This window comes from Pimephales promelas, chromosome 13, assembly GCF_988280905.1.
Source record: "Pimephales promelas chromosome 13, fPimPro1.hap1.1, whole genome shotgun sequence".
Lineage (NCBI taxonomy): Eukaryota > Metazoa > Chordata > Actinopteri > Cypriniformes > Leuciscidae > Pimephales > Pimephales promelas.
The window spans coordinates 21,621,876-21,634,195 of record NC_142781.1 but is presented as its reverse complement, the minus strand read 5'-3'; the positions used below and the strand labels follow the sequence as shown (position 1 = coordinate 21,634,195).

Genomic DNA, 12,320 nt, shown 5'->3' with positions numbered 1-12,320 from the left:
TAGCTACATTTTAAAATAGCATGCAGAAAACATTACATTCAGTTAACAATTAAGGATATTCTTTAAAAGTGGTCCTATATTATTTTTCACAAGGGACACAAGGTGATAAAATTATTGAGAAAAGTCTTAATGTTGCTTGTCCAAAAAAATTTTCTTTTTCTTTTTCTTTTTTTTTTTTTTTTTTTTTTTTTTGCTTTCATCACTTAATTAATCCACAATTTGGACATTCATAGATTCATGTACAGTAGGCCTGTACTAAAGATTTAGGAGAGTGAAAGAAACTGATTTTACTAAACGCGCCAGTTATAGTTTTTCAAATGCTTAGGCAGTTATTTTTCATTAAAAAAATATATATATGCTTGTTAGCAACATGGTGCAAGCTGACTATAATGAAGGGCAACCAATATTTTTACTTGGTCAGTTTAATACAAAATGTGACAGTTAAATCTGTTATTATGCAAAAAATATGCAACTGTGCTAAGGGAAGGATAGTGCCTTTGAAACACCGAAACTCTATATATATTGACCAATATTAAATTGACTGTTTTCTTTTTTATTAAATTATTTCTGTTATTAGATTATCCCAAATCAAATGCATAGTGTGTCCAGCAGGTGGAGCTCAGGTAAAGAGTGCTGACTGATCTTTGTTTGATTATCAGCCTGATCTTCTGTCTATGGATCTTCCATGTTGTGTAAGAAAGTAGACCATTTCACAAGATGTAAACAAGACTGGTCCAGAAACACTTCCTGTTTCAGTTTGTAACTGTTTTCTTTATTTCACATGTAAAGAAAACATCTTAAAGATGTTTGTTTAACTTTTTGATTCATTTTTAAATGTTCTGTTGGTTGTATTTTATCCCAGCTTTTATGTAGTGTTGAAAAACTGAAACAGGAAGTGCTTCTGGACCAGTGTTGTTTACATCTTGTGAAATGGTCTATACTCGGATTCTAGTCAGACCATCCTCAAATGTTGTGGGCGGGGCTAAATTCGGCTGGCTGGCACCCAGGGTAGTAAGAATGAAAGTTTATGTTCTGACGTTCTATCAGTTTATCATATCAGAAAAAAAACGTTGACCATTATTTCAGGAAGACTGCTGTTAGTACACAGGTTGTTAACTATCAGTGTCTTGGTAGCAGGACAATTTATATTGACCTTTTTCTCCAATCACATATTTTAGTAATGGCCATAAATTAGGTAAAATTCAAAAACACTCAATATTCATCCTGTGTAAACAGGCTAATTTTTTTTTTTTTTAACTCAACTTCAGATTTGGGACATGGGAACGAGTGTTGCGTAAACTAGATTACGCTAAAGGAAAATCAATTTTCTCGAAAATACTGAAGCCAACAGAGCAGACCAAAGCAAGGCAGCTCGCGCCCCTATGGGCTTTATGCACGGCGGTATTTCCGGTGAAGGTAACTCCATACCGCTCCATACATGCTCGAGAGTACTCTCGTAAGAGAACTTAGGTTTATATTCCAAAGCATTCATGAATTAACCACTAAGTTAATATCTGTGATGAAAAAAACATACAAATTTTCAAAAAAAAAATGTTGTTTAAGGATTTGCTATATTTTAAATGTTTTTTTTTCTTGGCAGGAAATGTATTGAGCAAAGGAAAAGAACAAGAAGAAATGCCTTTTAAAATGGCATAAACAGATTTCTTTAAAAATAGCCAAGGTATAATCAAATGAATTATTCAGAGGAAACTGACAGGTAAGCATCTCATGCACTTGACCATATATCACCTGAACAGTACGTGTGTAGTTCTGCTTTGTGTCCAACAGTGTTGTATATTTAAAATTAATATGACAAAATGTAGTCTTGATATATGTGTAGATACAAATCATGTTTTTAATAATTGTTAAATGTGGTATTTTTCTGTTGTGTGTGTGTGTGTGGGGGGGGGGGGGGGGGGGAATCTGTAGTCTAATCAGTAAGAAGAATATGTACAGATCACATTTATCTGAGAGCCTGTCACCATGCCATATAGCAAGGAACACTTTGAGAGCCACGTTGGTGTTTTCTTATTTTTTTTTTCAGTCTAAATTGACTTCCCCCACTTTGCTGACTTTGTTCTTCTTGGCAGCTGCCATCAAGCACAGCAACTGCAGAGTTATCCCAGGAGGAGTGCAGCCGTCTCTGTACCCTCCAAAAGTTGTGTGTTTATGAAGAAGAACATGACATTTGAAATGCTTAAAACACTTTTAATTCGCCAGCTGTATAAGAAAAAAAATATATATAAAAACAGAACAGAATGATGGCTTGAATGAATAGACTTTATGGGGCCGACAGCAGATTTCTTCATACAAGATTCTTCAAACATTTATTGCAAGCAATTCGAGCAATGTGCAAACGCCTCCAGAAAGCCATCTAAGAGTTCAAATTAATATATATGACATGCATCATGGTGTAAAATCCCAATTTTAATGTACAGCTAAAGTGGTGCCCTTTATATGACTATTCATTATACCATTTATGTTTGTGTAGAATACACAGTGTGTTGAATCCTATATCTATATGGCATATAATGCCAAAAGAATGTCAGTCAATATCTATTCACATGCGGGGGCAATGTCCATCTTTTCTAAATTTTGAACTGATTTGTTTATTCCACATTGCCTGTAATTTTTTATCCCTTTACTTCCCAAAAAAAGTGTAATTGACTTGTTTTGGATGCAGAGTAAATACACAACACGTTTCCATTTCCATTTTTTTTTTATTTGACATACTGACCTGCTACAATATTGCATAGAATATGACTGCAAAAGAAAATGCTTTATTATTTACAGACCTCATATAAAATCTGTGGTCAAAACAGATAGCAACAGATCAAAAGATAGTTGCTGGGGGAAGAATAAATTGTAGGGATTAAAGTCATTGTTTTATATAAATAAAAAAAATACCTAGCCTTTTATTCATTCAAAGTTATATAGGCTCACTACATTGTGTCATTTGCAAGTAGGCAAAACAGCGCTTTATATTCATTTTTTTTTTTTCATATTGCACTTAGGACAAAGTGACATTTTGAGCTTTCTGATATTACAATTTCATTAGGATATATAATTATATAATTATTTATTAACTTCGCTTAAAAAATAAACTGCCAAATCAACAAGATGAGGTGAAGTTTAAAGCTTGCTATTTTGTGCATAACAACCAAGCAAATTTGAGAAGGACCATGAAAATACAAACTCTTGCTGCTTTTTGTATTCTCTGTGCAACCGGTACATGAAACGTACCATACATTATTTGACTAGGCCGTTCACAAGTTTACAACACAGTGTGAACTCCTTTTCACTGATGCTCTGTGCATTACTGCAATACATACTGAGACTAAACCATAATGAACATTAGTTAAAAACCAGAGGCTCCTGGGGCTGATTATTGTAAAACAAATGTCCTTCAAAAGACTGAAATTCAAGCAGCAGGACAAATTACATTTAAATGAGGCCAACAACTCTAAACTCTCCTCGATTATCTTAACCACTTTCGTATAAAAAGTTTAAAAGCTGCCTAAACTGCCTGATCCAAAGGGAACTGAACACACAGTAGAAAACATCCCATCATTGCTCAGTTCAGAGTCAGCACAGATTGAAACCTTTACAAATATTTCAATGATAAACATCTCTTCATAATTCTGTATCATCTATGTACATGTTAATTATTACTAAGAAGAGGAGGTGAAGTACAAATCACGCTTCAAATAACAAATAAAACCCTCCTAAAGACCGATAATGATGATATTTCACTCTTAAATAAAAGCAATATATTATATCATGATCTTCAGTCAAAAAAAAACAACAACAAGAAAATGTATAAATACAAATATATATACAAACAACACAAATAAAAAGAGAAAGAAACAAACTGATCAAGTTACACACTTATTAGGATCCACAGCTCTCAGCATTAACAGGTTGCTGATAATCTGACCATGCTGATGCGGACCATAATCTGGTCACATCTAACACAAGTATGTTTTCTAAAATCTGTGTGTAAACTTTGTGAGTGTTGGGTTTTCTCTGCGGCGATGCATGTGTCTTGTGAGGGGGAAGGGAGGATGGGGTGTCTGCTCTGTAATTAGTTTATTATTATATGAATATCTCATTGTATTTTTGCTGGAATGCCAAAATTTAATCCAAATTAAGACTAAGTCAGTAATGATCAGAGAGCCATAAGGCAAGGGAACACATTCCAACCAAATTGAACCGCTTGCTATTCTATTCCACATTAAGAATAAGGCTCCTCCCTTGAATCAAAATGATTGGTCGGGAAGAGAACGGAGCCCCTGTGGGCCTCGCTGGGGGCGGGGCTTGTTTTGAGCGCACCAATGAGAGTGAACACATACCAGCTGTTGTCAAACTCTCAATGTAGCATTTACCACTAGCACGGCTCTCCACGTGACAGAAGCTGTTTGCTTTAACTCCCCCCTCCCCCCTTAATCTGGCTCTCTAGTTCTTCCCCTCCCCCTTGTCTCTGCCCTGTCTTTATGCAGACCGCAGCTTGTGGCTCTTTGCATTCGATTGAACCAACTTGTAGTTCAGTGGATGTAAATGCAGCACAAATATGAAGGGCCCTTGCTCTGGTCTACCATCTTGTGTTGTAGCAGTAATAACTTCAAAAAGTTGTGCATGAGATGGCTCAAACGGGCCTAAAACTTGTGATGAGAGGAATAAAGTAAGCAGGTGAGACATCAGTTCGGATTAATTTTTTCTTGCGAGTAAGCTTGGACATTCAGAACAGCACAAGATGCATCCACGATCAGCTTTTTGCAGTGTAGATCACAATGAAGGACAGAATGGAGCTGTGGAGCCACATTCAGGTAATGGCTTCTTTAGAGGACAGAGGGTCCTGCTAAATGCTCAAAAAAGCGGCAAACAACCCATGTAGGGAAGTTCATAGGGGTAGAGCAAGAATCTCAGGCAAGTCTATGTGCGGTTCCACAGTGTGCAGTTCATCGTCGGCAGTCTTCATTCTCCATTATAGGCACTATGTTCATACGAGGGATTCGACGGTGGCTGTGTCTGACAATCATGTACGTGAAAAGTAGAAATAGCATTAAATTCCGAGTGATTCGAAAATATATCTCACTTTTTACACAAGCAACAGCTCGTTCTGAAACCAAAAGTCAGAAACGTTTCGGAAAAAAGTTGAATAGAAAGATGAGCAAAAGCATTTCTTCTACAGCTTTAGCTTTGGACTGAATCCCACCATTTGAGGTGGCTTTCCTGTGAACGCAGAGCCATTTATAAAACAATCAGCAGTTTTTTTAAGTTATTTGAAGAGAAACCATTCAAATATAGTTGTAACAATGACAGTCTTTGTATAGAGAAAGAGCTCTTGGTATCTTGAGAGGTAGTGTGAGCGCTGCATGTGCATGACATGATCTGACAATTGTAATTACTGACAGTAAATGTAATGTTTCAGAATAGCGTGGAAATCGCGCACAAAAAAAAAAAAAAGTGTTCAGCTCATCAACAGCTACAGAGCATCCATTATGATCCACTTTTCTTCCATCTCCTCCTCCTAAAGTAGCTATCCAATATAAATAAGTGTCAATGGTAATACTTTGTATTTGTTTCCAAAGTCCCTGCATATTCATATCTTAGTTTGCTTAAATATATGAAGGACGGCAGCATAAGCTTGGCCATCAGATAAGTCTTAAAAATGTGCATTTATCCTACAGTGAGTGTGTGTAAGGCAGTTTCCTTTTATTATATATAAATATAGCAGTCCTTTGTATAAAAATAGATAAAATATTTGCTTGTTTAAAAAAAAATTAAACGCTTTATATTCATTTTCCATAGAAAACATCGGGATGGCTGAATGAGGACACTGTGGTGCGAGCTGTGGTTCAAGAGCGCACCAGGATCTCCATGATGTGGTCCAGGTCGTTGAGGTCTGAGAGACAAAGCTGCAGGCTGCTGTTGGAGGTGCAGCTGGAAAGGCTCTTAAGGCCTTCATCCACCCCACCGCTTCTCTGCGCAGGACACGGCAGAACAGAGATGTCAGAGGAGTCGTACATTGACGTGTCGATGTCCTCAAATATGTCATCTAGTGCCAAGTCTGTCAAGTAGCTGGTGGAATTTGTAATCTCAAATGAGCCAAAGAGTGAATCCAACGACCTTGTGTCGTCTTCACCAGCGAAGGATGGCAAAAGAGTCTCATTTTCAGCACCGCCCAACTGGACCTCCTCATCATCAGCCGTCCTAAGGGGAAATGAAGGGGACCGTGCTCCAGTTGGGGGTTGAGGACAGTCTAAGGGCACGGGAGGCAGGTCAGGGAAGTGCCGTGGGGTCGAGGCATGAGGGAGTGAGGGGCCGAGCAACGCTGGTGGCAAGCAGGTTTCCCCCTCCTGTCTCATCTCCTGCTGAATCTGGCGGAGGGTGTTGGCCAGCAGGACCGAGCGGTGTAGGCTGGGTTCAGCTCGCTGCAGACAGCTTTGTAGCTTGTCCAGACACAAGTCCAGCACCAGCTGCCTCTGCTGTGGATATGGCAAGTCCTGGGAAGGGTCCTCGCATGTGCTCAGCTTACGTTTCACCCCCCTGCCCAACATGTACCTATAGACAAGAACAAAGGAAAGTTAGGAAAAACTGGACGGGAATACTTTGTTAGCTGACCTGCAGTGAAATCAAACAATGCATTAAGGAGCATGATAATTACTTGTCCTTCCAAGCTTCATCTAACAAAATAGTTTGCAAGAACACATCAGAGGGATGTTATGTAGCAACAGCAACTCTAACGTTTATTCACATGTGAGACATTGTCTCTCTACAGACCACTGATCTATAGATCAGTCTGGTCACAGAACAGATTAAATCCCTTAGGTGGGTCAATGACACATAAAAGTGTCAAAACAACTGTAACAACAACTCAAAACAAAAATGAAACATGTCAGTAGTGACATGTTTTAATTTTTGACAGGAATGAATGAAAGTGGTGCTGTGAGGAATTAAAGTATAGCTTGTTCAATGGATTGCACCGTTGTTTATAGGGGTGTCACGAATCTCCAAAATCTCGATTCAATTGAATGTTCGTTTCTAAGGTCACGGTTCAATTCGATTCTCAATGTTTACTTTTTTTAATTTTTTTTTGCAAATCAGGATGCTCTCTCTCTTACATGCGCTTCATGAGGCACACACGCAAGGTCTCTCGCCCTCTCCCTCTCTGCCATGCGCGCTATAGGGTTTGGAACACAGTTCATTCTGTCTCACATGCGCGCTCTTGCTCGCTCACTCTAGATTCCGGGAGATTTGATCTAATTTGCGGGCATCAGGGTGCTGCCATCAATATGCAGGAGACTCCCAGAGCTTCTGCAAACTGTGGCCTTCTTGAAGCGTGAACTTTGTCAACATAACTCACTGGAAATCCAAAAAACTTCCACACCTGCGACTTCATTGAAAGAGGAGGGGGTTCAAGTTCTGTTGATGGGTCTCCTGCTTCTGCAGTTGCCATGATGCTCTTTTGAATGGCTGTAGCGAAGTTAGAGGAGGTTGACCATAGACTTGCAGCACTTCAACGTGTGTGTTTTTTTTTGCCGCTTGGCACACCGACCAGACGTGACATGGTGGCGTGGCAGCATCGACAAGTCAATTTTTTAATTCAAAGTTCGAGATTAACTCACAATCTCGGTCGATTTGGATTTAATATTGAATCGAGCCACCCTTAGTTGTTTAAAAACATTCCATTGTCCTGCTGACAAAAATTCTTTATAAAAAAATAGGGCTGCCCACCCCCAGTCGACTAAACGTTAATCAATTTTTAATCAAGTTTAATGTAACATGCATTTCTCTCGATAGACATTCACTATACTGTGGAGATGACGAGCCAGCATTGTTCTTTGCCACCGACAGTGACTCTGAAAACACTAGTTTATTAATAAATTTAAAAAGTTCAGATACCTTAGCCTTAATAACTTTCAGTAGATAAAATCTCCATAAAACATTTAAGTTTTGAAAGTTGTAATTTCTGTAACTATACATGATCTAGGACCTTTCTAAGAATGCTCCCATGTTATACTGTTTCAGTTCTCTCCAGTTATTAACTTTGCATGATAATAAACCAACTGATGTAACAGCACCGTGACAGCCATCAGTGCAAACAGACCATTGTTGAACTCTGTCCTTGACAGAACTCTTTTGCCTTGAAATTTGACTTATCTGAAACTCGACTGATAACAAAGCTTTAACCCGACACAGCTCCTCATCCCAGAGCGGGGCTTCAAGAGAGGTGGGTGCATTAGCTGAAGCTCCTCCTGTCTGCGACTGCAGTACACTTGAGAATAAGATCATGCTTCATTAGCGCTCCCTTCACACAGCGGAGGAGGATACGCAGCACAGGAGCGCAATGCTTCCTGCTGCAGCTCTCCAAAGCCTTCTATCCTGTGAGCGATACTTACAAGCAAAGACCTCCAAGTCTAATACATTCTTAAAAACCAACATCCCAAAAAGGGTGTTTCACAGCGATGCCATAGAAGAGCCATTTTTGTGCTATTGAGGAACATTTCAGTGAATAACTCTTAAAAGAAGAGTTTTTCTCTACAAGTGTCAGAAATATTTGAATAATCTAAAAGAACATTGTTGCCCCAATTTTTCAGTTCAAAGCTCAAAGCTACTTATTCCAAGCCACAATTTTTGTTTGAGCTAAACATGCATGCACAAAGAAGAGCGAAATGTGGCTTGTGGGCACGCGATTTGAATCCGCACCATAACTGCTCTGTCAGATAGCCGCCTCGGATCTAATGTGCTGGAGTTTGAGTGGAAAGGGCTGTAAATGTGAGAGACGGTCTATCCACCTCTGCGCTCTCTGTTGTGTAGGCGCCCCCCTCTCTACATCCATCACTCTGAACGAAGGCAGACATCCCCCGCAGGTCTGGTCACTGACTGCTCTTCTCTCTACTGCAGGGTGCGCAGGAAGCTGCAAGAGCCAAGAAGAGCCTTTTGTGTTTAGAAGTGAGATGGATGCAATGCATTAATACTGTGAAGTCTCCATCCCATCATGTAGAAAAATATGCAGCCTGAATTCTTAGTTTAGATAATAGATACAGCGACGTGAACAATCAGTCGTGAACCTTAAATGAGGCATTAAGACAAGGAAGAATCAAATTTTATTTAAAGAACAACTTAAACCATTTGTTATTAGAGCAAGTTTGATTAAACACTTTTAAAGCTCAGAAACAGCCCGAGCATGTGTGGCGCATGCATGGACTGCAGCGTTCAAGTGTGTCACGCTGTGGCTAGCAGTTATATAACCACCCATGCTAGCAGAGCACTCTGGGCTAAATTCTTGCTCAGTCCTATAAGTGCCTTTCACAAAGTAGTCACAAGGCTTCAAAAGGGACATTTTGTATTCCTGCAGATTTCACAGCTGAATTCCGGCAGGAGCACACACGTCTCACGTCACATCTGCCACAAAAAGCTAGAAATGAAATGTGAGCGAGCAAACCACCTCCATGCAAAAACAATATAACCAATTAGAATGTTATAATACAAATTTAAAGATTTTAAAAAGGTTTAAATGACTGATCCTTTACTTGCACAGTCAAATTTGATTTATAAAGCCTCTTTAAAGAAGGCAACTGAACAACTTGGAATTTGACCTGGTCTCTATAAAGTCTCGCAGCTTTAAAGCAGCAAGACATGATTTAAATTGGGCCCCTCTGGTTAGACGGGCCTCTGTGGTCCGCTTACCATGGCAACAGCAGTGGATGAGAGACTGGCGCTTGAGTGGCACACAGACTCTGCAGCTCAAAGACAATAAGCACAACTACAGAGACAACCATCAAAGTGGGTGACCACAATAGGATCCATAGAAGGAGCATTGCAGCAAAATATGTTGGATTGCATCAGTTTAGGTCTGCACAAATAATACATGATGGTACTTCAGACTTTAATATTTTTTTCACACCTAGTGGTGAATCAGAAGTGAGGCCCACCATGGAAGTCCCACTATGACAACACAATACATTGAAACAGAGATACTGAATTCTTTTATATGCCTAATAACCAAAATGCTGAACTAATTTTTCATAATTCTGCAGTAATAACCATGATCATTATTTGTTCATAATAAGTAAAACTCAATATTATTTTTATTTTTTAATGAATTATTATTATTGAATAAAACTTTTAACAACAATTATGTTGTCCTTAATGTATTGATGAAATGTTACTGTGTGAAGCACAGTCTCAATAACAGACTTTACTTTCTTGTATAATGATGGCGAGTCAAACAGAGAATATTCAGTGTTTTATAGAACGTCAAGTTAGTTTTCATACTGATTGTGGAACGCGCAAAAGAGGCTGAACATCTGAGAAGTGAACTGTATACTGCCAAACAAACCATAGAGATACAACAGTTTCAGAGATAAGGACTTGCGGTTTACCTAAAATAAATAAATGAATGAACTGAAGACCACTCTGAGCTCAAGATAAAGAGTTTCTTTAACTCGTATACTGGTTTGCATTGTGATACTTTATGTACAAGAGCAAATCAAACTGATATGGTTGTCTTTTTTTTTTTTACAAACTTTTTCTCTTTCAGTTTCACTCCCTTGGCCCTCCCACTGCCCCATTAGATGCAGTAACGATAAAGATGAGAGCAGGAAATTCTTAAAGAAAAAAAAAAGGAGCAAGTGAATAAAAAAAGAGAAGGTGTATGTAAGGCAGAGCAAGCAGGAGAGTCAAGAAAGGTTGGTCAGAGAGAAAGAGGGAGGAGAACGATGGATTGAATTGAAAACTAAGTAAGTGCACAGGGGGTTGACTGAGTAGGAGGGAGGAAGTAGGTGGCAAATGCCATTGACAAGAAGACTAAGTCTTGAATAATGAACCATTGGGTACACAAGCCGGATGTCTTAGTTTGGGCAGCTTTGTTTGTAACTAGGCGGCTCCAACAGACTGATAAAGTGACTCAGGGTGCTAGTCCCGCTGACAGACGTGAACAGACGCTCATATACAGCACGCTTGTATTTATCAACGGTGTTACGGTGTATCTTGAAAATTCTAGAAAGAGATTCAGACGGATTTTAATAAATTTACTATGGCGTTCACTTTCCGAAAGATATCTGAAACTGCATTATACGTTTATAACACAGTATGAAACACATAATTACTCCTTAAAAATTAATGTAAAATAACACATTCATTCGAATAATAAGAATTTTGGTAAAACCGAAAACACTTGATTTGCATTCATGTATTCTTGACTTTCGCTTTTACTTCAGTTATACAGGTTTACGAAAATGCATCTGAAAAAAATCGTACGGATATTTTATTCTTTAATAATAAGTTAGAAAAAGAAAATTGTTCTGTCACATTTCGACTGAACGTTAGTCGGGTCCAAATATCAGTGAGGAAAAATCGATCCCGTTACGCAACCGAAACCACGTAACGTTACGACTAACAGGAGAGAGAAAGCGGGAGGTAACTTAGCACAAAAGTTGTGTTATATGTTCACAGCGGTCTAGCATAAAACAATAATTTTGCTAGAAGTCCTCCGGTTGTAAATAAACTAACGTTAGTCAGTAACGTTAATGGAGCTCTTTAACTACTCAAAGCTCAAGTATCATCATCAACACAACCTCGAGTTGTTACGTAAAGCGAGACAGTGCTGATCAGTGCTTATATATAAACATAATTTGCAAAAACAAAATGATACCTAAAAGATCGCCGACCAGAATCAAGTGTCATTCAGAAAACAGTTTATGACTAATGTTACAAGTCTTTACCTTGACGAGGAAAGGACACCACCATCTCCGCCGGGCTCAACTTCCTTCTTCACAACAGGGGACTCCACATCCAGTCGACACATAGATACAGTAGGAATGCCGTTTTTTCTTTTCATGGACGCCTCGAACGCTTTGATATCCCTTTGACCCATACCATTATGTTTGGTTCAACCAGTTGCTTCGTTGTTAAGCGTTTATTACAACCAAAAACTCTCGCAAGACGTGGGCGCGCACTGCTAGCCTCCGTGGCTAAGCTCACAGTGATGCGCAGGGAATTAGCCAGTTAGCTAGTTCGTACTTGGCAAAGTACGGTCTCTGTCTATATGGAACTACGAAATTAATTTACACGAGTTACTCGAGCCTCCGCTACATTCTCTTTGCTGATAAAAATAAGATGTACGTTTGCTTAAATCGGTCGCTGAACTCCGCGTTGAGCTTCTGGTCCAAAGTCTGAACATTATTTTGCGCAAAACTACGCGTCCGACCGCGCAGGCACGAGAGCCGAACTCTCGATCTACTGTAGAATCAACGGGAAAAGAACTCAGCTGATTGACGGTCGTCAGGTGGCATGGCTGTGATTGGTCGAACGCG

General features: G+C 39.2%; 1 protein-coding gene and 1 long non-coding RNA gene across 3 annotated transcripts; one reads left to right on the top strand and one right to left on the bottom strand.

Annotated features, from left to right (window-relative positions):
- Positions 1–1,293: 1,293 nt before the first annotated feature.
- On the top strand, positions 1,294–2,132 carry LOC148976844 (uncharacterized). Its single transcript, XR_016145932.1, has 3 exons — positions 1,294–1,416; positions 1,601–1,717; positions 2,045–2,132. It is a non-coding gene; the product is annotated as an uncharacterized LOC148976844 (long non-coding RNA).
- Positions 2,133–2,901: 769 nt separating this feature from the next.
- On the bottom strand, positions 2,902–12,258 carry LOC120493790 (SERTA domain-containing protein 2). 2 transcript variants are annotated; one of them, XM_039692645.2, is made up of 3 exons: positions 11,730–11,863; positions 8,799–8,920; positions 2,902–6,564 (listed from the first exon to the last, which is right to left on the bottom strand). In XM_039692645.2, the coding sequence occupies exons 2-3, from the start codon at positions 8,840–8,842 to the stop codon at positions 5,859–5,861; spliced, it is 750 nt and encodes a 249-aa protein (XP_039548579.1). In that variant the 5' UTR covers positions 8,843–8,920; positions 11,730–11,863; the 3' UTR covers positions 2,902–5,858. The 2 variants fall into 2 exon arrangements, with proteins under 2 accessions (XP_039548579.1, XP_039548577.1); XM_039692643.2 differs by lacking the exon at positions 8,799–8,920 and having other exon boundaries at positions 11,730–12,258.
- Between the last annotated feature and the right edge of the window lie 62 nt (positions 12,259–12,320).